We start from the raw sequence: 25,535 nt of genomic DNA, 5'->3' as shown, positions 1-25,535 counted from the left end.
TACCAATATGTTTCCGGGCCAGATTCAAAGTGTTGGTTCTTACCTATAAAGCCCTTAACGGCATCGGACTGCAATATCTGATGGAACGCCTCTCTCGCTATGTACCTACCCGGTCACTGCGCTCGACATCTAAGGCCCTTCTCCGGGTCCCAACTCATAAGGAGGCCCGGAGATCAGCAACTAGATCTAGGGCCCTTTCAGTGGTGGCCCCTGAATTATGGAATGCCCTCCCAGATGAGATACGCCTGGTGCCTTCTTTGTTATCCTTTCGGCGCCAGGTAAAAACCTACCTCTTTGCCCAGGCATTTTAACCTTAATTTAATGTTAATTTTAAATTTAATTTTATTGTATTTTTATTTTTAAGTTGTATTTTAATTTTGTTTTTAATATGTTTTATAATCTACACTTGCTTGTATTTTATTTGTGGTTTTATCTTGTTGTACACCGCCCTGAGAGCTTGTTGCTATAGGGCGGTTTAGAAATGTAATTAAATAAATAAATAAATAAATAATAAATCTCCAATGTTAGCAGGCTTAGCCCATCATTGGAGACCATTACCCCCATAGAGGGCTTTTTGAAATGACCAGGGAACCCCCCCCCAGGAACTCCACCAAGCCCTCCTGGTGGAAATTGAGCATTTATACTTTTCCTGGGGCCGACCCAAGACACAGTTCGGAGACTGCCCTTTCTCCCCCTGATGATACTCACCCCTGCTTGGCTAATCCAGTGGCTACTATTACAGGGCAGACTTGACAACTGACTAACTTCAAACCTTCTGCCTCTCCGGGTTTGCCATCCATCAAGACACCCTGTGTTATGCCTTCAGCAATGTCCTTGCCCCCCCCGGGAGTATTCCTCGGATGATAATCCCCGTCAGTCAAATTTTTTAAATCTATTATTGTGGAATATCGCAGGATGGTACAACAAGCTGGGGGACCAAGAATATATATCTTATCTCCAGACCTTTGACATTGTATGTCTCCAGGACACCTGGCTCCTGGAATCTGATTCCCTTCTGCTGGAGGGCTTCAGAGTCTGGGAGCAGCCAGCTGTGAAAACTACCAGTCGTGGCCGTGGCAGTGGTGGTCTTGCCACCCTGATTTCCACGACCCTAGAAGTGCAGGTCTCCGAGGTTTGTGGCCCCATGCCAAGTACTTGTCAGGCACTGTTCAGAGTCCCATGGTGCCCCCTCTGATCTGTGCCAATACTTATATACTATTCTCCCAAAATGGATTTAGAATATTGGTCTGAGATAGAGGCCTTCGTGGAAAATCTTCTAGTTAGTTGCTCTTCTTCTGTGGCGATTTTAATGCCAGAATGGGATCCAGTTTTCTCCTGGAAAAAGATCTTTGGCTCAATTATGGTGAATTCATTAGTCTCCCCCGACTATCCTGTGACCAAGTAATTAACAAATACGGATATGCCCTTTTTTCGTTGATTTTCAAATTCCATCTAGTCTGTCTTAATGGGTCTTATCTTGACCAGTCTAAGGGCTCCTTCACATATGTCTCGGGGAAGGGAGCTAGTGTCTGTCCGGTTCAGAGCTGGAAGGATGAGGCTGAAGCATAGGTGCAAGTAAATCTCATTTTATTAGAGTAATGGATACATCAAAGGCATTGCGCTTCATAGAAAACCCTGCACTAACTCACTAGAATTCCTAACTACACTCTAGACATGCTCTGTAAGCGGCAAGCTTAAAAAGGGAACATTTTCGAACATAATCTCTGACTCCTGTGTAATTCCTGTCTTTGCCCTGTCTGTTTCTCACGGCGGTGGGAGCGCGGGGACAGAGGGCATGATTCCAACGGCTCATCGGAAGACACCTGTTCCTGAGCAACAGGCTCAAGATCAGGGGGCTGTGCCACACTGGTATCCTCCTGGGAACTGCTTGGCAAGGGAGGAGCTGGCACTGTCTCTGGAGCCTCCCCAACAAGTCTTCTGCAGCAGCTGGGGGCAGCGCACTCTGTTCCTCGGGGAGTGTGGGACCTGTGGGAATTGGCTGGTGTGCAGCCTGACCCCCTCCCGCAAGGTTCTGCTCAGACTCAACAATTCCCAACTCTGCTTCTTCTGGCAGCAGAGGCACCTGAAACTCATGCCTCCCCCTTTCCTGTCCATTCTGGGTTAGCTGAGGCTCAACATCACCCCCCCACGCATTAACCCTTCCCACCCCGAGGTCTAGGTTTCGCTGGATAAGCCTCATGAAATTCTCTCCCCAAAGTCGGAGCGTGCACATTCTCCTCTGTTTCCCAGGAATGTTCAGTTGGATCGTAACCCTTCCAATGAATCAGGTACTGAATACGCCCTCAGCATTTTCTCGAGTCCAAAATCTGTTCTACTTCATATTCCTCCTCCCCTTCTACCCACAAAGGCGGTGCGGGCTCCACTTGCAGCCGGTGAGGGTCGGGGGGAGAGTCCTTGGTCAACAACGCCCTGTGAAAGACTGGGTGCATCTTGAAAGCTGACGGCAATTTTAGTCTGTAAGCCACAGGGTTAATCTGTGCCTCCACCTCAAAGGGCCCTACATGCCGATCCTGCAGCTTACGACACTGGTCAGGCATAGATAAAAAATGTGTAGAGAGCTAGATATTGTCTCCCGCTTGAATGAGGTCTCCCTTTCGCCGATGCTGGTCAGCTGTGCGTTTGTAATCCGCCTTGGCCCATTCCAGTTGTTCTTGGAGTAGCTGTTGCATAGCGTGAAGTTCCTGCAAGAAATCCTCAGCCACTGGGACTGAGAGACTGTCCCTTGGGGCAGGGAAGGCTCGGGGGTGGTAGCCAAAATTGGCGAAGAAAAGCATCTGTTGCGTGTGCGAATGCACAGCATTATTATAAGCAAATTCTGCTAAATGCAGGTAGGACATCCAGTTGTCCTGCTGATACCCCACAAAACAACGTAAATATTGTTCCAAAATTGCGTTCACCCTCTCGGACTGTCCATCTGTTTGGGGATGATGGGCAGACGACAGTCTTAGCTCGCTTTGCAGCAACTTCCACAACGCTTGCCAAAAACACGTGGTGAATTGTGTGCCCCGATCAGAAACCAGGCTGTCTGGCAGTCTGTGCAGCCGATACACATTTTGCACGTACAACTTGGCAGTGTCTTGAGCGCTTGGGAGCCCTGCACACGGAATGAAATGAGCCATTTTCGAGAAGGCATCGACTACCACCAAAACTGTGGTTTTCCCCTGCGAAGGGGGAAGGTCTGTTATAAAGTCCATAGTAATCATTTGCCAAGGTCCTGCGGGAGTAGGAAGGGGTTCCAACAGCCCCGGTGGCTTCCCAGTGGCATGTTTAGCCCTCATGCAAGTGGGGCAAGAGCGAACGTAATGCTCTACGTCCTTCTTCACCTTGGGCCACCAAAACTCCCGGGTGACAGCTTGAATGGTCTTAAAGACCCCAAAGTGGCCTGCCATGGGGGCATCATGGCTCTGATGAAGTACTCTCACTTGCAGTTCTCCGGGGGGCACATAAATAGCTTCCTGATGGTGCAATATGCCATCCTTCCATATAAGGTCCTTCTGATCTGCCTTGGGTGGCGCGTCCTCTTCGATTTGCACGAAGAGTCCTGTTGTTGCACCTCACGCACTTCAGCTTCCCAAGAATCTTGGCAGGCCCCTACCACTCCCTTCTCGGGAGGAATAATGTACTGTAACAGTCTTGGGGTGGGTTCCCCCTGAAATTCAGGCTTCCTTGAGAGGGCATCAGCCCGCTTATTCTGCGCTTGGGAGATATAATGAATTTTGAAATGGAACCGTGCGAAGAACTGAGCCCAGTGCACTTGCCTCTGATTGAGTTTACGGGCGGTATGAAGACTCTCTAGATTATGATGGTCCGTGTGCACCTCAATTTCATGCTGCACCCCTTTCAGATGGTGTCTCCAGGCTTCAAAGGCATCTCTAATGGCTAATATCTCCTTTTCCCACACAGTGTAGTTTTGTTCAGAGTCGGTTAACTTTCTGGAAAAGTAGGCACAAGGTTTCAGTCCTCCCCCTTTCTGGGCAGGTTGCAAAAGAACACCTCCGATCACTACGTCTGACACATCCAACTCTACCACAAAAGGGAGCGCGGGATCGGCATGCTGTAGGATGGGTTCAGTAGCAAACCTTCGCTTCAGGCTCTCGAAGGCCTCTTGTGCAGCTTCTGTCCATTGGAAAGGTCCTGAGCCGTTCAGGCAATCTGTGAGCGGTGCAGTCTGATTGGAGTAATTGGCTATGAACCGATGGTAGTAATTGGCAAACCCCAAGAAGCGTTGCAAATCCTTCTTGGTCTTGGGGGGTTGCCACGTGAGTACACAACGAACCTTTTCTGGGTCCATCTCTACTCCTGCTGGAGAGACCCGATACCCCAGAAAGTCCAACGTGGTTAGGTCAAACCCACACTTTTCCAGCTTCGCGTAAAGACGGTGTTCCCGTAACTTCTGCAGCACTGCATGCACACGTGAGTCGTGTTCTTTGGGAGTATTTGAGTAAATCAAAGTATCATCCAGATAAACTATCATGAAACGGTCCACAAAGTCCCGGAACATGTCATTCATGAAACTTTGGAAGACTCCAGGTGCTCCCAACAACCCATATGGCATTACTAAATACTCAAACTGACCAAATTGTAAGCTCCTCTCAAATCCAGTTTCGTGAAAATTTTGGCGGAACGAAAACCGCTCCAACATTTCCCTGATGAGCGGCAGCGGGTAACTGTTGGGGATTGTGAGCTGGTTTAGGCTCTATAATCATTACACGGACGGAGCTCCCCCCCTTTCTTCTTAACAAACAGCAGGGGTGCACCAGCTGGGGACTGTGAAGGGCGAATGAAGCCTTTCTTCAAATTGGCATCCAGAAACTCCCTTAGCGCTGCCAACTCTGGTTCAGATAGAGAGTAGATCTGCCCGGCGGGGATGCGTGCCCCAGTCAATGGCACAGTCAATGGCACAATCATAGGGCCGGTGAGGAGGGAGTTGCTCCACCTCCTTTTTGTCGAAGACGTCCCGAAAGCTCCCATACTTGGTGGGCAAAGTTATCTCTCTTGGGGAATTGGCTCCTCTTCAGGCTGGCAATGTTGATGGCAGTACTTGGAGGTAAAATCACCACAGCTTCATCCCAAAAGATTGTGGGGTTGTGCCTAACCAACCAAGGCATACCCAACACCACCGGGAAGCGCGGCAAGGACGCCACATAGAACGACAGGTCTTCCCTATGTCCAGGGACCATCACTTCCATGGCCTCAGTCACCCGGGTCACCCCCCCAGACTTCAGAGGCCGGCCATCTATAGTTTCCACTGCCAACAGCTGACTCAGTTCTCGTGTGGGAATAGCGTGGTGTAGCGCCAACTCTCGGTCTATGAAACAAGAAGATGCTCCGCTGTCAATCATAGCCTTGGCTGAGAAGCTCTTGCCTGAGGGTAGGGTGATGCGAATGGGCAACAGGAGAGCCCCTTGGGATGGAAGGGGTCGTGGCGGAGGCTCAGTGTCTGTGGCAGCCCCCAACTCTCTAGCCTCTACGAGAGCTGGGATGTGAAGTTTTCCGGTGGCTGGGGTCTTACGGTTTTGGCTGCACAATTTCGGGCAAGGTGACCCGGCTTTCCACAGTAGAGACACAGTCCTTCTCTCCGGCGCCTTTCCCTCTCCTCCTCTCTCAATCATGGTCTAGCCTCCCCAATCTGCATGGGCTCCTCTCCCGAGACAGTAGGAACGCTAGGATTGGGCACTGGGCGCGCACGGGGCAGCGGAGCAGCAACCTGGCTCCGGGAAGGTTCCATTCTCCGCTCCAACTTCCTTCCTTCTAGGCGGCTGTCTATCTGCAGACTCAGTTGAATCAAACCCCTCAGTGAGTTGGGGTGTGTGGAGCGTGCCAGTTCATCCAAAACTTCTGAACTCAGTCCATTTCTGTAAAAGTACATCAAGGCTGGATCATTGTACTCTGTCTCTTGAGACAAAACACGAAAAGCATTGGTGTACAGTCCCACGGACCCCTTTCCCTGTCTCAGGGTCCCTAGTTGGCGGGCGACCGTCTCCTTCCTCTGGGGGTCTCGGAACATATCCCCCATCGCATTCTTAAATGTGTCAAACTGGCGCAATATCTGGTCGTTGCGAATCAAATATGGGGTGGTCCATTTTGCCTCTTCCCCTTCCAATAAACTGATGATGAACACCACCTTCGCATCATCAGTTGGGAACTCAGCTCTGCGCACCTGAATGTACAACTCACATTGGGCCAGAAACGTGGCAAACTGTTCACTCTGGCCCCCGTATCGCACGGGGAGCCCCACTGGAGACTTCACAGGGGCTGTTGCCCCGGGGGGCACAGCCTGGACTTGGGCAATCAAAGCACAGAGATTCTGGTTATCCACTTGAAAGGCTTGCGTTGCGGCTCTGAGGTTCTGGTTCTCGGTTTGTAGGGCTTGCATAGTCACTTGGAGGTTCTGGATCTCGGCATACAAGGTTTCCATGGTGATGGGTACTCCCCCTCTTGCTCTGTTCTGGTCCATGTCATCCGCCATGGGAACAGATTCGAGTAGGGATGGTGGTTGAGTCAAACTGTCCGGTTCAGAGCCGGAAGGACGAGGCTGAAGCGTAGGTGCAAGTAAATCTTGTTTTATTAGAGTAATGGATACATCAAAGGCATTGCGCTTCATAGAAAACCCTGTGCTAACTCACTAGAATTCCTAACTACACTCTAGACATGCTCTGCAGTGTGTGAAGTAAGTTGACTCAACGACTTCCCTCTGTAAGCGGCAAGCTTAAAAAGGGAACGTTTTCGAACGTAATCTCTGACTCCTGCGTAATTCCTGTCTTTGCCCTGTTCGTTTCTCGTGGCAGCGGGAGCGCGGGGACAGAGGGCATGTTTCCAACGGCTCATCGGAAGACACCTGTTCCTGAGCAACAGGCTCAAGATCAGGGGTCTGTGCCACACTGGTATCCTCCTGGGAACTGCTTGGCAAGGGAGGAGCTGGCACTGTCTCTGGAGCCTCCCCCAACAAGTCTTCTGCAGCAGCTGGGGGCGGCGCGCTCTGTTCCTTGGGGAGTGCGGGACCCGTAGGAATTGGCTGGTGTGCAGGCTGACCCCCTCCCCCAATGTCCTGCTCAGACTCAACAATTCCCAACTCTGTTTCCTCTGGCAGTGGAGGCACCTGAAACTTATGCCTCCCCCTTCCCTGTCCATTCTGGGTTAGCTGAGGCTCAACAGTGTCATCGATTATATCATTGGAACGCCTAACATCATCCCCTTCATCCAAAGCATGACCTTAGAGAACAGGATAGAAAGTGATCACTTCCCATTAAAACTTAAACTCCACTGCAAAATCAGGCCTCCATATGCTCGGACATCCCTGCCAAGTTTTCATCAAGCCTTGAAAACCTGGCTATTCAGGCAGGCCTACAAGATCCCTGGGGTAGCCTAATTTTATTGGTTTTAGCTATGGGTGGGTTCGGTTTCATTTTATATTGTACTTCTTGGGTTTTTATAGTTTGTATGTTTTATTTTACGTGATCTTGTACGCCGCCTAGAGTGGCCGCTTGTGCGGCCAGATAGGTGGCCTAGAAATAAAATTTATTATTATTATTTATTATTATCTACAGGGGGTTAGACGCCTTAAATGGTCTCAGGAAATAGGTACTAATTTGGATCGGATGCTGCAGTTGGATAAATTTCTCCACCTCCGCTCTATGGCAGCTGAATCCCTAGGGCACATTTCCCAGATCTACCAGGACATAATCAGTGAAATCAGTCCCCTTGTCACTTCAAACTTAGTTAGTAAAACTCTGTGCAGACCTCGATCCTGGTATGATATCGAATGCAGAGCCAAGAAAAGGGAACTTCACTATCTATCCAGAGCGCCAGTCCATACTGGCTCCATATCTCTTTTCCAATGTTGTTGGAGAGATTATAAATCTCTAATTGGGGGGGGAAGGGCCTTTCATGAGTGAAAGGAATGCCTAAATTTTGGGAATTGATACAAGCTGGGCTTACATGTTTCAATTACCGGGTAGCTCCACCGATTCCGTCTGAAACATGGGTTATTCACTTTTCCAATATCTTTGGAGGCAACAGCTAAGTTGAGCCACTCTGGGTCTGAATATCTGATAGGCCCTTAAGTGAGCAGGTCTGTCTCCAACAGTTCACTTGTGAATTTTGACACCCAACAACAGGATACAGATCAAAAGAAGCCCTATTCACGCAAGGAACTTCTTATGGGCTGGACTAGCACAACCACCCCTCAAAACATTAGCTTGTTTGTGCCATTATTTGAGTCAGGAGTAGTCATTGTTTTAACTGATAGTTATACAAGCTATTAAAACTATGTTAAGCACATTTGTACCATAACCTAATGCTTCTTCTGTTCACACTTGGAACACACACAGCAGTAGTCCTTGCAGAGAAGTGCATTCCTTCACTCTTTGATTGCAGTAACAGCAGAAGCAAACTAAAGTTTTTTAGCCAAATGGAGTAATTGTTTGCATGATTTTTTTTTTAAAGGCATCTTTCAGCTAACTCTACAGGCAGAGTTTTGTTCCCATCTTCTCTGCTGAGTTCCACAAGGGGCAACACTGACACTAAGGAGTAAGAAGCCAATAGGCAGCGCTACCTCCCGGCCAGGTTGTAAGTAAGACAGACAGGTGTGGGCTTGTAGTGGGCAGACTGATGTTGGACTAATGGACTAGCCTCCACTGTCTACAGGAAGGTACTCAAAGCACAAGCTGTTTTAACTGTACCTACCAAAATAGCCACTCCCAAGAAGCTAAACAGATAGAATATCTACACAATCACAAATAATGGTCAAAGTCCCTAATCAACACAACTCAGGAGTAGGTTTCTTTTCAAGAACCTTCACATTCACCAAGAAACTTGAAGTTTGAAAGATAGGAAATTTTATTATTGGGTTATTTATTATTTGCAAAGCTCTTCTACTTTTCTTTTTGGTAGCATACAAGGCAGCATACCAGGGCAGATATTTAGCAAGCAATGAAAGTGAGAAACAAAGGCAATCAAATATTTTGGCTTGGCTCAGAGGTAGGCATAGTGCTTAAATGCCTAAACAGTGTTTAGGGTAGTTATTGCCAAACTTATTTTCATTGGACATTTTTTCCCTTTGGCATCAACAGTTGCCTGTCTTGCCTCTCTACCTTTGAAAATCTTAAGTATAGCCCACCCCAGGTCACTTTCCTTACTTCACATCTAATTTAGGGCCAAATTATATAACCATAATAGATATAACTGTTATGTGCACCTGATGCTGTAACAAACGGAAGTGATCATACAACTGCCAACTGTGTGTTAAGCTGTACAGATTGTTTTCTGCCTGCCATTGCAAAGGCTCAGGACAGATAGGTGATCTGACTCACATTACTCTTTGGCTTGTAGAATAAGTTCACTCATGATGCTGTTAACTACACAAGACATTTCTGTACAAGCACAGTTCAACCCAGATTTATCAAATCTATGTGGGATATTGGGCTTTTAAAAGGAAATTACACTTGTGAAGCAATTTGCACGCAAGAAGTAAAAGCTGCAACTTCACCATTGCCTATTTGGCCCTGTTGACAGACCCCCACTAAAACTTCAACAACCCAGCCTTATATGGAATGCTGTGAAGTCTAAGAAGCTGAAAACCTCTACTGCTCACTCTGGATGCCTGAGACGGGGTCTCCAGTTATGAACCTTGCACCTCAAGAGGCAGCTTCAGGCTTCCTGTTCCCACTGACAGCCTAGATGATCTACCAGTTAACACACAGTGCCAAAATCACCATTTCCTGCAGCACTCTTGAGTTAGGCAGCCCAAATATGAAACCTGTATAGCATGCATAGTTTATTAAGATTTTTTTGTTATGTATAACAATCACAACAATAGGAATAAAAGAAGAGAAACTATAAATAAAATTGGGGGTGAAAGTCAACTTTGGGAAAACAACTATATCATTTATATTCTATATTCTATCATTTGGATGGTAAAAGCTATCAAGAAGTAACCATGAAAGCTGGCCTTAGATAAGCCAATGTGTTTCATCTTTCCCTCACCTAACTACAATATAAAGATAATAACGCTCAGTTTCAGGGCCCTTGCAAAAATGTCAAGACAGTGTATAAGATACACTTTTAGTACTCTTGGGCTACAATCAAAGGCCTGAGAACTGAACTCCACTATGGAAAAACGATTAATTCCAAGTCAGCATGAACAGAGTCTGACTATAAAAGTTTACAAATGTGAATTGTTATAATTTTATCATTATTTTAAAAGGCTTCTAGTTACAACTACGTTAATAATAGATGCGAGCCTCCTATGAAGTTACTGAATAAATACAGCCATGAAAAAGCGCGCTAAATGATTTGGGGACAACGGAAATAAATATATTAACTCCTGAAGGAGAAGAGGGGGCGGTATGGCCGGACACCGACAGAGCTTCATCCTCCTCACCTGCCGATTGCCCCCGTCTACCCCCCTCCCCGTCGCTGGACAGGGTGGATCTACGCACCCCCTCCCCCTCACAGGACCATCGGTGCCACTATAGAATACGTGACCATTACGGGAAGGTTGGGCGCAGGATTATTGGAAAGGAACAAGAAGCAGCGGGAGTCACCGTTATCTTCACCACGGAGGATACTACAGAACAGGGCGGCCTCCTCGCTCCTCCGCTGACACCTACCGAGCCTTTGTGACGTTAAAACACGACTCCTGTCAAACCACTCAGAAGTTCCCTCTTTCACAAGAGCTATCCAATCACCTGGCGCTCCCGCGCTTGGAATGGGGCGGAGCTTTCTGTTGTAAAGCGAGGGTGGCCAAACGCTCCTGTCGACACCCCTCGAAGCTCAAGGTTTGTTGCTTATCGGTCGTTACTGGGGAAGGAATTCCGGATGTTGACTCTTGTTGTTGCTAGGACAAACCTGGTATCGGAGCCACATGCGCTGCTGGGAAATATAGTTCGACGGACAGCAGCGCGGTTTCCGTTATAGCATTTGGAAAGGTGAACTCGCAGACTACCGAGGATTCAGAGTTTTCACGTGGCGGTTTGATCGAGACAAAAGTGCAGCTCGATTGACTTTAAATCAATGGAGTACAAGGCATCTGCTTCACTTGAGCTTTGGCTGTCGGTTGATAAGAGTGATAATGACATTGCTGTAGCCTGTCCCTTGTTTTATGTGGCAGCTTTCTTTTCGGAAATTCAAACAAATAGCAGGACTAGTACCACCGGCTGGGCCAAGGAAGTGATAAATGCCTCCTTGAGTGAGGGAGTAGTCCCTAGTAGTCTCAAGGAGGCAGTAGTGAGACCTCTTTTAAAGAAACCTTCCTTAGACCCAGATAACTTGAACAATTATAGACCGGTGGCGAATGTCCCCTTTTGGGGCAAGGTTCTGGAGTGGGTGGTCGCCGGTCAACTCCAGGTGCTCTTGGATGAGACCAATTATCTGGATCCGTTTCAATCCGGTTTTAGGCCTGGTTTTGGCACTGAAACAGCCTTGGTCGCCCTGTATGATGACCTTTGTCGGGAGAGTGACAGAGGGAGTGTGACTCTGTTGATTCTCCTTGATCTCTCAGCGGCGTTTGATACCATCGACCATGGTATCCTTCTGGGGAGACTCGCGGAGTTGGGAGTTGGAGGCACTGCTTGGCAGTGGTTCTGCTCCTACTTGGCGGATCGTCGCCAGAAGGTAGTACTTGGGGAACATTGCTCGACACCTTGGACTCTCCATTGTGGAGTCCCTCAGGGGTCGGTTTTGTCCCCCATGCTTTTTAACATCTACATGCAGCCTCTGGGTGCCGTCATCAGAAGTTTTGGAGTGCGTTGCCACCAGTACGCTGATGACACGCAGCTCTATTTCTCCTTTTCATCTTCTACAGGTGAGTCTGTGGATGTGCTGAATCACTGCCTGACCGCAATAATGGACTGGATGAGAGCTAATAAACTGAGACTCAATCCAGACAAGACTGAGACACTGTTGGTGAATGCCTTCCCTGCCCAGATGGTGGATGTTTATCCTGTTCTAGATGGGGTTACACTCCCCTTGAAGGAACAGGTTCGTAGACTTGGGGTTCTTTTCGATCCTTCCTTGTCTCTTGAGGCGCAAGTGGCCTCGGTGGCAAGGAATGCGTTCTACCACCTTCGGTTGGTAGCCCAGCTACGCCCCTATCTGGACAGGGATGACCTCGCCTCAGTTGTTCATGCTCTGGTAACTTCTAGGTTGGATTACTGTAATGCGCTGTACGTAGGGCTGCCCTTGAAGACAGTTCGGAAGCTTCAGCTAGTGCAAAACGCAGCAGCCAGACTGCTGACGAGGACCAGCCGGTCAGCACATATAACACCTGTTCTGGCCCGTTTGCACTGGCTACCCATTTGTTTCTGAGCCAGATTCAAGGTGCTGGTTTTGACCAATAAAGCCTTACACGGCGTGGTACCGCAGTTTCTTGTGGAACGCCTCTCTCGCTATGAACCGACCCGGTCACTTCGCTCAGCATCTAAGGCCCTCCTCCGGGTACCAACCCATCAGGAAGCCCAGAGGACAGTTACTCGATCTAGGGCCTTTTCTGTAGTGGCCCCTGAACTGTGGAACAGCCTCCCCAAAGAAGTACGCCTGGCGCCGACGCTTCTATCTTTTCAGCGCCAGGTTAAGACCTGGCTATGCTCCCAGGCATTTTAACCGTTTAATGTTATAACTTTAAATCTTTTTTTATTTGCTGTGTATGTTTACTGTTGGTAGGTTGATTTTATTGTGATATTCTGTATTTTAATCTTCTTGTACACCGCCCAGAGAGCCACTCGCTATGGGCGGTTTAAAAATGAAACAAACAAACAAACAAACAAATAAATAAATCATTCGGTGTAACATTACAAATTTGGTGTCTCTTCCCTCATCTCCTTTTGTATCGTGTCTTTTTAGACCGGGGGTTGCCAACCCATTGCCCACAGATGCCATGGCACCTGCAAAGGCCTTCAGTGGTGTCCTCAGGCAGGTAGCCCAGAATCTGAACTTTCATTTTTTTAAAAAGGTAAGTCTCTAACCAAGAAAGTTATGGAACATATGTACAAGTACCCTTCTAAGTGATTTATGTGAAATGAACCCGCTTGGCTTCTCCTGCCTGTCAGTGTTATTAGCCAATGAGCAGAGCTTGGAAAAGTTACTTTTTTTGAACTACAACTCCCATCAGCCCCAGCCAGCATGGCCACTGGATTGAGCTGATGGGAGTTGTAGTTCAAAAAAGTAACTTTTCCAAGCTCTGCCAATGAGTGAAGTAAGAGCTGTAATTCATGAGATAGTTGTTTGAACAACTATTCCTGGTGTCCTAAAGAGCTGCTCTTTTGCCCTTCCATTTAGTTAACTTTTCCTGCTTCTTTTTTTCTAGTCCTTGGAATCTCTATGGTTTGCCCTCCTTTTTTCCATAGCAACCAGGATGTGTCATCCCTATGCTGGGTTCACCTGAGATCAGGTAGTGCCTAGAAGTTATTTTCTCAAATGCTATTACATAGTAAGTGTGGGTGAATGTTAAAGAATCCCCCTTACTCCAAAAGGCAAATGTGAAAACTTTCCAAAGAGGCTTGGTGTTTCTCCCGCTTTGCAGACGCTGAAGACTAGGCACTATTGGTATACATGTCTACTCAGAAGCAAGTCTCTTAGTTTAATGGGGCTTGCTTCTAGGTAAGGATGGCAGCCTAGGCTTTGGTTTAGGGATGTCATTGGGGAAAAACAGTGTTCTTGTGCCTTTAACAGCAATATGATAGCAAACACTCAACAGGCCTAGCCTTTTCTAGTATGGACACTTCATCCTATGGAATTATGGGCAAGCTTCATCATGATTACTCTCTAATTTCTTGTTAGCTATGCCCTCATTTTGTAACTGGCGCCCCCAACACACTCAAAATTTGAAATGTGCCCTCTGATCCAAAAAGGTTGGTGATCTCTGTTTTAGACTGTAAGCCTAAGGGCAGGGACTTATTTTTAGTGACAAGTCAGCTGACCTGGGAGCCTTTCCAGCGGATCAGCACGATATCAGTGCTTTTGAATGATTAATAAGTGTGGAAGTAGTAAAACCCATTTAGCTCTTCATCACTTTGAGCAGGAGTGGTCAGGGTCAAAGCCAAATGTGTCCTTTGCTACTGGAGTGAAGGTTGAAAGGCCACCTCGCTAACCCTTTGCACAGGCGGGGCATAATTTGCTTTGATTGTTTTTGTCACACTGTAATATAATTTATTTAGTTTGTCATTTTTTCTCCAAGCTATTTACAAAAATTGAGAGCCAAAAAACAGACTCTACAACAAACACCAGTACAAAACTGATAAAACAGACTCAGCAACAGTGGAAAACTTAAGCAGCAGCAAACACTTCATCAATAAACAGCAGAACAGTTATTGACATAATCTTTCAAATGCTTGGGAAAGAGATACATTTTTATCTGGTGCTAAAAAGATGTTAAAGATGATGGTGCCAGCCAGATTCGGGAAAGTGTTCCACAAGCAGAGAGCCACAGCTGAAAAGGCCCTTTCTCTTTGTTATCACGCTCCAAACTTCACCTGGAGGAAGGACTTGGATGAAGACTGTAGAGTCCAGGTAGGTTCATATGGGAAGAGGCACTCTGAGCTACACAGGTCTTTATAGTTCAAAACCAGCACTTTGTATTGGGCTCAGAAATGTATGGACAGCCAGTGCAGCCGTGCCAGAATTGGTGTTGTATGATCAGCTTGCCTCAAGCCTGTCAAAGATCAGGTGGCCTCATTCTGCACTGTCTGCAATTTCCCAACAGTCTTCAAAGGCGGACCCATATAAATGTGTTGCAGCAATCCTATTATTATTTTGTTAGTAATCCAATACTGAGATTATCAGAGTTTAGATTACTGTTGCCAGCTTATTTCTGTCCAGGGTTGTTGTAGTTGCACAGCACTATATGCTACTTGTCATGCCCTAAGGCACCCTGCAGGTGCCAGGTGCATTCTCAGAACCCAGTTCCTCACCCTGGGCAATGGATCATGACAACCCGCTCCCCCTTGCCAAGGCTGGGCAAACCAACACCAACCCTGCAAGGTAGGAGATAGGCTGCCACCACCCCTCAATCTGAATAACCACTCTGAATCAGGGGAAAACCCATAGTCCAGAGATAGTTCTGCCAGGGATTTCTAAAGACAAGAGCCAGATGGGCACTCCTCGTCCTGAAGCCCCAAGCAACCCCAAAACACAGTGGTCAGTAGCCAAGGTACCAGGTTCAGAGCCAGATTTCCCCTCCTGCAATGAACACACATGGGTAAATAAGAAGTAGCTTTATTGAATAAAATTTAAGTGCACAATTAATAGCAGCAAAACAATTCCTTAAAACCCATACCCAAACAGGGGCTTAGGTAAAACATACAAGAGAGTTCAGACACAAAATAATAAATCTAATTAGCCTATTATACTTACTTGGAAAAGGTAGTTTGTTGAAAGTCTCACCTCCTCACAGAGAGGCATAAGTTGGGTAGAGAAGGCAGTGGAACCCCACTCAAGTAACCACCCATCAAGGTTTTACCCCCTATACTGAAGGAAAAATCCCCAGCAACAGTCCATACTATTTTATCCAATCAGGGGGCTTTCTAATTAGGTAATGCAGGGAGACCAAAATGTTTATTTACAAAGCTATTGTACTACTTACCTTACTGTACGCCTGTGAAACATGGACCATTTGTAAACACCATTCCCAACTTCTTGAAATATTCCACCAATGCTGCCTCTGGAAAATTCTGCAATTACTTGAGAAGACAGACGAGCTAAAGTTAGCGTTTTGGAAGAAGCAAAGACTACCAGTGTTGAAACAATGATCCTTCAACATCAACTTCGCTGGACCGGCCATGTTGTTCAAATGCCTGATCACAGTCTTCCAAAGCAGCTACTTTACTCCCAATTTAAGGATGGAAAACGGAACATCGGTGGACAGCAAAAGAGATTTAAAGATGTTCTTAAAGAGAATCTAAAAAAAAGTAACATGAACATCGACAACTGGGAAGTCTTGGCCCATGAATGTCCCAAATGGAGGTCGGCTATTATCAAAGGTGCTGTGGACTTTGAAGAAGCATGAATACAGGGTGAACGGGACAAATGAGCTAAGCAGAAGGCATGTCAAACAAATCCTCATAGCAACCATCTTCCATCTGGAAACCTATGTCCTCACTGTGGGAGGCTGTGTGGATCCAGAATTGGCCTCCACAGTCACTTACGGACCCACTGTTAAAGAGCTTAATTTGGAAGGCAATCTTACTCGGCCACAAGTGATCGCCAATGGGGAAATGGGCTTCCCAAAGCTTCTCCAGTTTTTGTGCCTAACAGGCCCCCTCCTTCCCCCGATCTCAACTGTTCTCAGGCCTGCTAGACCTTGGTACAAGGCTCTCATCAGATAGTAGGTGCTGCTTCTCAAGCCTCCTAATTAACTGCAGCTGAGAAACAAAACTTAAAAGTTTTCCACTCACTCAGGCCCATCTCTGCACAAGATGAAATCCCCACAATTCCCTGCATCAGAGCCATGTTACCTTAAACCATTCTGAACCATGCTACAATTTCATGACACTACTATCCCTGCCTTGAGTAAAAGCAGTGGATTCAAGGGGGGGGATTTAGGGAGCTGCTTTTTCAGAGAAGGTATGACCCCATCTGCACATCACTCAGCCAGTCAGAACCATCCATTAGCAGCATCTCAGTCTTGTGTAGATTAAGCTTCAGTTTATTGGTTGTCATCCAGTCTATTATAACCAGGCACTGGTTCAACACATCTACTGCCTAACTTACAGAAGATGAAAAGAACAAATAGAGCTGTGCACTATCAGCATACTGATGGCAACACACTCTAAAACTCTGTATGACCTCACTCAGCATTTTCATGTGGCTGTTAAATAGCACAGGGGAGAGGACTGATACCCATGGAACCCCATACCAGAGAACCCATGGAGTCAAGCAGTATCCTTCAACCATCACCATCTGGGGTTGGCTGTCAAAGCAGGAGCAGAACCACTACAATGTGGTGCTCCCAACCTAGTCACTTACCCCAGAAAGATATGACGCCACTGTCCTGAACCAGCCTGGTTCGGTCCCAGGACTCATTTCCCAAACCCAAGGCAATTGATACTGGCAAGGCACAAACCCATGCTTCCCTTACTCAGCCCTGGCTGAGTAAACCAAAAACAACCCTGTAAGGTAGGTAGACTGCCACCACCCCTTAATTTGGTCACCTACTCCGAGCCAAGGGGAAACCCAAAGTACCACAAATAGACCTGCCAAGGATTCCAGCAGACAAGAACCAAAGGTGCACTTCTTGTCTTGGAGCTTTAGGTAAAATATCCAATTATATGGTAGTCCATGGGCAATTAGCCAAGGTACTGGATTCAGGGCCACACTACTCCTGCAATGAACACACACTGGTAAGTAAGAAGTAGCTTTATTAATTTATTTATTTATTTATTTATTACATTTACATACCGCCCCATAGCCGAAGCTCTCTGGGCAGTTTACAGCAATTAAAAACAATAAAAACCCCTGAGGACCAGGTAAACTACAGAGAGTTATGGTCACAGACAAAAATAACAAAACTGTATAGCCTATTCTATACTTATAAAGAGGTAAACAGCAAAATAACTTCATGGTTCCACAACTCCCCAGAGATGTATAGCCTGGATAGCAGATGGGAAGATGGCACTTCAACACCATCACATTGAAGAGCAAAGGCTAAAGTTTGAATCCTATACTAATGGAAAAATCCTCAGCCACAGCCAGGAATTAATTAGTCAATCGGGGCTTTCGGATGATGAAATGCTTCTTGAGTTTTTGCGCCTAATGGTCACTTACTCCCCAAATCTTCCCAGGCCTATGGCCTTGATGTACCAGGCTCCACTGATAAGCTGGTGTTCTTGCTTGGGCCTAATTAACTAGCTTCAGCTGTGAAAAACTGCAAAGGCATAGCCTTCACAGAGGCCCCATTCCAGACAGGATATTGTCCCCACAATTCTTTGTCTCTGTGGCATTTTAGAAATCAGGCTTTCTTGACAGCCATAGTTCCTTAATACAGGATGGCCAAGGCTGTCTCAGTGCCAAAACTGGGCCTGATTTACATTTGAAATGGATCTAGAAAAAAATCAGTCTTCTCCAGGAATACCTGGAAATGGTTACCAACCATGTGCTTGAGGACCTTACCCAGAAAGAGGGTGTTTTCCACTGGTCTAAACTTAATAGGATCTTCTGTATGTCCAGGGTAGGCTTCTTCCGGAGCGATCTTTCCGACACTTCTTTCAGGCAGCCTGGGACCATTCCATCTTGAAACAAAGCATTACTTACCTCCCTGGCCCAACCATTGGTCCATTTCCTCCTTGGTTTTAAAAGCCAAGAGGGGCAAGAATCAAAGCACCTTGTCCATGTTCTCAGGCCACACAACTGATAGTCATCCAATGACATCAAAGTGCCCCAGACATTTCACCAGAATCACCTGCCCCAAAGGTGGAGTCCAAATGTCAGTGGATGCAAGTGATTTTACCCTCAGAAATGCCTTGCAAACATCACAGTGGGCTTTGGATGGTTCTGCCACCTCAGGACCAGAACAACTATGCTGGACAGCAAACAAAAGACACAAGGGAGGCAGAAAAGTTTTCTTTACCACCACTAAGTATGGTGGAACCTGAGCACATACCAGTGTTTGATTGGCCTGCTGGTATGAACAACACTACTTTTAAGAGGTACTGGGAACTAGTGGCCCAGCCTGATCCTGATAGGTGTGAGGGCCTGTCCCTCATCTTCGTGCTGTATTTGGTGGCAGATGGTCTGATCCCAGATAGGGTGGATGAAAGCTAGCTGCTCTTGGTTGCTGCTTTGACATGTCATGCCATAAGCTCGCAGCTATGTGCACAGGGTAATTACGATCATTTTGAACGTATACAATATAAATTCCTAAGGAGCATCCTTGGGGTCCCCGGTTGTGTTCCTGATGTTGCTCTACGCTTGGAAGTTGGGGCTTTACAAATGGAGTCACATGCCTGGATTTACAGGCTCAACTTTTGGCTCAAGTTGATTTTTTCTCCCCTAGGCTTAGCCCCACTAACTCTTGCCGATTCATTTCAATCACAATGGAATTACTTGGTGAATAATAAATTGCAATCCCTTGGCTTTTCAATGAAAGCGATATTAGATCTCGGTTATTATAAGGCTAAAGAAACCATCAATCAACGAATAAGCGACATTGAGGCGCAAAATAATTAGTCTAGTGGCAGCTTATCCCAATTTGTGGATTAGCGAGGCCTTCTTCGTGCCTGCGGGCTATTTAACTAATCTGTGTGTCGCCAACTATAGAAGGGCATTTACTCTGGTGAGATTTAATGTACTCCCTTCAGCGCACCTCAAAGGTAGATATAAGAGAGTTCCCTATGACAAATGGACTTGCCCTTGTGGGTCTGGGAAGGTAGAAATGGCGGATCATGTTTTACTATACTGCCCTTTATATTGTGACCTATGCGATAACCTCATTTATTTCCCATTCTATAAAATGTGTACAGGCCCAGAGTCATCAGCTGTCTACCAACTTCTGGAAGATAGGGACCCACGAGTCACTAGTAAGGTGGCAAAATTCTGTGTAGCTGCTATCGCTCGCAGGAAAAAGCAGTTTTAGAGATTTTAAAATGTTTTACTGGTTTTATTAGTTTTGGTTAATTCTTTACTCTTGTAAATATTTATGTATGCATTTGATTTGTGTTCTGAATATGCTGGTTTTTGACCGAAATAAATTATTCATTCATTCATGCCATAAGAGAAAATTGGAAAAACCATTTTTCATTCTATTCCAAAGCTCCCAAGCTTTGAAATACCCTACCCCAAGAAGCCTGCTCTTCTCCCTCCCTGATGGTTTTCCGGAGACTTCTGAAAACGATCTTGTTCTGGAAAGCCTTTGGGAGGGACTGAAGGTAGAGCCTGACACTGATTTTATGCCTTCTATGTTAATTTTTACCTTCAGTACCACTCCCTGTACATGCATATATGTGCATTTTAATTGCATTTTATGTATTTTAATTTATTTTAATGTTTTTGTGATTTTTATTGTGTACAATTTTATTATGTACAGGCTCGATTTTATTGTAAGCTGCCCTGGGTGCCCTGTTATAGGGTAGAAGGGTGGGATAGAAATATTTTAAATAAATAAAATAATAAATATTAAATGGGACTCACTAAAAATTCTGCCTCATTATCACTAGGCAGGGCTGGTTTAGGGATCCAGGACTACCCCTCCCACAAGGGAAAGTCTACTTTTCTGCTGCTTCAGGGGAGGTTCTGGAATGCCCTTTGGAAGCCACAGAAGGAAGGAGATGAAATTATTGCTAGTGGTGATGTCTTTGTTTTTGGGCCTGAAAAAGTACAAAATCTGCAATGCAGCTTTTTTTAAAAAAAGTGTATCAGGCTGAGAAAGAAGCTACTAAAATGAGGTAGTAGAGGTGGCTGCTTGGATCCTATCCTAACTACTGCCAAGACAGAAAAAGCAAGCATCATCATGGGAATAGACAAACCACGCAGGGGACATCCTAGCAGTTAAGAATTCCATACCATCCTTGTAGAAAAAGCAGTATTACCCTATCCCTTGCAGTAACCAGGAGGAAGATATGCAGTCAGAAGTAGGTTACTCTATCATAATCTGTCACAAAATTAACTCCAAAAAGATGAGCTCTCAGGTTGATTTCTCTATTTGGAATCTTTAAATATAGAGGAGCAGGTAATAAGCCAGGAGCGCAATCCAACTTGCATTTATGCCAGGCTTGGATGTAGTGGACCCCTGACTGAAGCCCCTCACCCCAGCTCAGCCAGGCATCTGCCAGGTAAGCCCAGACTGACAGAAAGGGTGCTGGCGGAAGCCGGCATAAGGCCTGAGAAAGGGGCGTTCCAGGGATGTGCTGAAGGAGGGGACTTACACAACATCCAACTCCCATTCAGAGCACTCCTGCAGGTCCCAATCCAGGCCAAAGTTATGCTGAGAAAAGGGTCAGTCTAAGAAAATAATTATAATGGAAGTCAATGGGGAGTGCTTACTCGCCGGTAGGGGTATTCGTGAGAGCTGGCTTTTTCTTTTCATGCACAGCTCCCAGCTGAGCCAACATTCTGCCAGCCTGGCAGCTCCCGAACAGCAAATGGATGCTGCGGAGCTTCCTGCCAGCTCCCCCTGAGTTAGATGGCTCTGTAACCAACAAAAGAAATTGAATTTACAAGTGCTATTGACCAATATCAGTTTTATTTTTGCAGTTCTGGTTAATAAAATCTATACTCTGTACAATACATTACATTAGCAATGGAATGAACAAGCTAATTAATTGGAACAGGATTGCTAAGGGTGCTGAGATTATTTTTACAATGTTATGTTTCTTTTGACATCATGCAAGGAAAAATATTTAGATGCGAATGAGGAGATAGTTGAGGAGTACCTGTACAGCCCCATCATATCACCTGTTTGATTAGAAAACAAGGTAATTAGTACTGGGCAAAATAAAAGTGTGACAGAAGAGTCAGTGGCCACATCTTCACTGCCCTTCAAATGCATTCAGTGGGTCTTCAAAAGTACTAGAAGTTCTGTAATCAAATTTAGTTCCTGAAGTTGCCTCAAATGGCTGGGTCTTTTTGGTCGATGTCTTGGACTGACTACTAGGTGAGAAGATATCATCTAAAGGAAAAAAAATGGAAATCAAGCTGACATAATTAGTGCTATGGCATGAAAGCTATATTTGACAGAAAATGTCTGCAAGTGAATGAACTTGATTTTTTAAAGATTAAAAAAATTCTACATCATTCAGAAATACATGCAAACATTAAACAATATAAAGCACATACCAATTGATACCAATTAATTCATCATTTTACATAAGTCAATTATTCCAAAGAAAAATATTCCATATTATTATATTTCAATTGTTAATATTTTAATTAATAAACTGAATAATAATAATTTATAAATTGTACACATCATTTATTTATAATTTACAGCAGCTGATAGGCTTGAAAGATTTAGGATTAAGTTACCTCCATTTTGTTGTTCTGTGCCTTCAAGTCGATTACAACTTATGGCAACCCTATGAAACAGTGACCTCCAAGAGCATCTGCCATGAACCACCCTGTTCAGATCTTGTAAGTACTTTCATTTTAATATATGCTATAACTGGTACCTTTTTACCATGAAAACCCTATAAATAGACTATACAAAATGCAACATGAGACAGTGCTAGAAAATGAGACCCGCAGGTCAGATGGCACTCATCAAGGTAGTGGGGAAGAACAATGGAGAAGCACGAGTAGCGCTGTGACTAATGACGCAACTGGGTCGAAGCCCAGAGGCTGATGCACACAGATGCGAAAGGAGAGTCCAAAGTTGTATAACATACACAATGGGAACATGGAATGGGAGAAGCATGAACCATGGAAAGTTAGATATTGTTAAGCAAGAAATGGAACATATCAATATTATAATACTTGGCATGAGTGAATTAAAATTGATGGGAATGGGACACTTTCAGTGAGGCAACTACAAAATATTTTATGCAGTAAATGAGAAATTAAGAAGAAACAGGATTACTCTAATAGTGAGAAGTGATGTAGCAAAAACTGTTAGACACTATAACACAAGGTCTGAGTGTGTGATATCAATGAAACTTAATGGGAAACCTGTCAACATAACCATCATACAAGTCTATGCTTCAACAGTAAACACAGAAGAAGAAATGGAGATTTTATGCAGAAGTATAGGAAGAAATTGATCACACACCAAAACAGGATGCTCTGATAATCATGGGGGACTGGAATGCAAAAACAGGGAACATAGAAGAACTAGGAATTGTGGGGAAATGGGGCTTAGGAGAAAGAAATGAAGCAGGAGAGAGACTTACTGAATTCTGTGAAGCCAGTAATTTGTTTCTTACAAACACATTTTTTGAACAACCAAAAAGACTATTGTACATGTGGATATTGCCAAATGGTCAATATAGGAATCAAAATTTTTATATAACTGGAAGCAAAAGATGGAGAAGTTCCATACTTTCTGCAAAAACAAGACCTGGAGCAGACTGCGGTACAGATCATGAACTGGTAATATATAAAACTAACATACAAAAAATGTAATTTTCCATCTTTGGAGATGCAGTCCTGAATGCACGTGTTGCCACCATTCACCATATGCTCAGGGACACTCGTTACCAAATTCTTCCAAGTTACACAGGAAGTAGATTGGACTGTGAAAGACCAACCCAAATTGTGTTTGCATTTTGACAATGTTGTAGGGCAGTACAATATTTCAGAGAGGAGGTCAGGTTTGCTGCTCCCCTGGTGCATTCACTACAGCTGCGTCATGGCCCCATCGGAGGACTCATCAGACGAGGATGACTTGGGAGTAACAGCAGCAGACCCAGGAGAAACGGAGAAAACTCCTAAGAACCCAGCTCCTTCTCCCCCTCAGCTGCAGAGCACCCCAGACACAGCTGAAGCCCTTCAGCCAGATGCAGTGAACAGGATATTCCCCCCTCACCTGCAGAACGTAGACAACAGAAGGTCAGGCAGAAAAGGGGCAGGCCTGTCCACTTAAGGCCAAAACGCTGATGGCTCACACCTGCTGACAAACCTGCTCCTTAAAAGACAAACCTTGGCGTCAGCTTGTTGCTGACTACAATGTCAGGCATGGCTTTGTGTGTTTCCAGATTCCCTGAACCTTATCTTGGACTGACTCCTTGGCAATTGAACCCGGACCTCTACTGACCTCGCTTCTGGACTTCTGGCTTGGCATGTAAGCTTGGAAAGGGCCTTGCCCTTATCACGCTTCATCCTCGTTAGCCTGGCAGATTTACGACCAAGCTGCTAGCTAAGGACTTTCCCACCCTGGTAAATACCCAGGAATTTCCAGCCCCCGCCTGCACTGCTGTCTCGATGCAGAGCTGACAAACTGCCCAATTTCCCTGCTCTTTAAAGTTTGATAGAAATATCTGTTGACTATAGGTATATTCTCAAGCTGCAAGGTTTTTTTGCCTTTTAGTGAATTTCTCTTCTTTTTTTAATCCAGGAGATAAGAAATGGGATCCTGTGCAAGTTTGCTAAGAATGGATTTATCATTTGCATGCTTACTGAGTTCAATGGGATTTACTCACCTGTGATCATGCTTAGGATAGATGAAACTGATCACGGGTGAGGTGGAGGGCAGAGGGGAGGGGAGGGCAGGGAGAAGGGGGAAGAGACTAGGAAGAGGGGGGCAGGTTTGATCATTTGCATGCTTATTGAGTTCAACGGTATTTACTCCCAAGAAATCATGCTTAGGATAGGTGAAACTAAACATGGGGGAGGAGCAGAAGGGGAGGGAGGGCTGGAGAGGGGAGGAGCAGAAGGGGAGGGAGGGGAGGAGGAAGGGAGGGAGGAGGAAGGGAGGGAGGAGGAAGGGAGGGAGGAGGAAGGGAGGGAGGAGGAAGGGAGGGAGGGGAGGAGGGAGGGGAGGAGGGAGGGGAGGAGGGAGGGGAGAAGGGAGAGGGCAGGTTTGATCATTTGCATATTTACTGAGTTCAGTGGAATTTTCTCCCATGCAATCATACTTATGATAGGTGAAAGTGGCCTGTGGGAGGGGGAAGGCAGAGGAAGGGGAGGAGGGAAGGGAAAAAGGTGGAGGGGAGAGGGGGAGCAGTAGGGGAGGAAATTGGGTGGGTGGGCACAGGGCAGAGGAAAAGTCCATTTACTTTCCAAAAAAAAACGTTGTTACTAGTATAATTATTTTTTAGGGTTTTCCCCATGTTTTCATTCTACAGCATGTAGAATAGTCTTTCACCCAAATTTAAACCAAAGCTGTGCCTGGCCACATGCACACTTTAAACGGTCATAGTTTCCCCCAAAGGACCCTGGGAAGTATATCCTTGTGAAGGCTGCTGAGAGTTGCTAGGAGATGCTCTATTCCACTCTCAGAGCTACAATCCTCAGAATTTTCTGGGAAGAGGATCTGACTGTTAAACCACTCTGGCCACTGGAGCTCTGCCAGGGGAATAGGAGTCTCCTAACAACACTCACCACCCTTCACAAATTATACTTCCCAGGATTCTTTGGGGGAAGCCAGGACTGTTTAAAGTGGAATCAATGTCTGGCATGGATGTGGCCCCCTGATTAGCCAAGCCAAACAGTTTTTAGCCTGGCTTTTAGAACACTGACAGTTGGTTCTTGCTGAGTATGCCTGAGTTGTCATAGACGTCAATGTTAAATTTCTTAAATTAATTAAAAATCAGCCATGCATTTTTTTAAGCTGTAGAATATGAAGGTCAGAGTATGCGGCAAGGTCAGTGATAGGATTGCAGGTACTTTGGCTGATTTCTAATTAATTTCAACAGATTATGAGACCACTGACACAAAAAAGTCTGAGTCTGGATTTTATTTCTTGTTTTACATTTTGAACTCTGGATTGTCTCTGAGTGATTTTTGCATCGCCATGAAAACTTAGAGGGTTGTTAAGCAAGCATTTCTGAGTTCAGGACTATAAGGTTTGTAAGATTTTGTTTTGAAATGAGATTATGGGAAGCACCAGAATGGCATGGGGGGTATTTTCAATTTAAAATGGTGGAATGTGAAAA

At 45.5% G+C, this 25,535-nt stretch overlaps 1 protein-coding gene across 4 annotated transcripts in view; it reads right to left on the bottom strand.

The window, feature by feature from the left end:
- Positions 1 to 21,171: 21,171 nt before the first annotated feature.
- LOC133388690 (WASH complex subunit 2A-like) overlaps positions 21,172 to 25,535 on the bottom strand; it is a 258,757-nt gene continuing 254,393 nt past the window's right edge. For all 4 annotated transcript variants that reach the window (XM_061634772.1, XM_061634771.1, XM_061634773.1 and 1 more), the window contains one exon: positions 21,172 to 21,616. In XM_061634772.1, coding sequence (XP_061490756.1) covers positions 21,477 to 21,616 — 140 coding nt within the window. In that variant the 3' untranslated portion in view covers positions 21,172 to 21,476. The remainder of the gene's footprint in view (positions 21,617 to 25,535) is intronic.

Source organism: Rhineura floridana, chromosome 7, assembly GCF_030035675.1.
Source record: "Rhineura floridana isolate rRhiFlo1 chromosome 7, rRhiFlo1.hap2, whole genome shotgun sequence".
NCBI classification, from domain to species: domain Eukaryota; kingdom Metazoa; phylum Chordata; class Lepidosauria; order Squamata; family Rhineuridae; genus Rhineura; species Rhineura floridana.
Note: the sequence above shows the minus strand (reverse complement) of the source record. Positions and strands in the feature narration are given on the sequence as shown.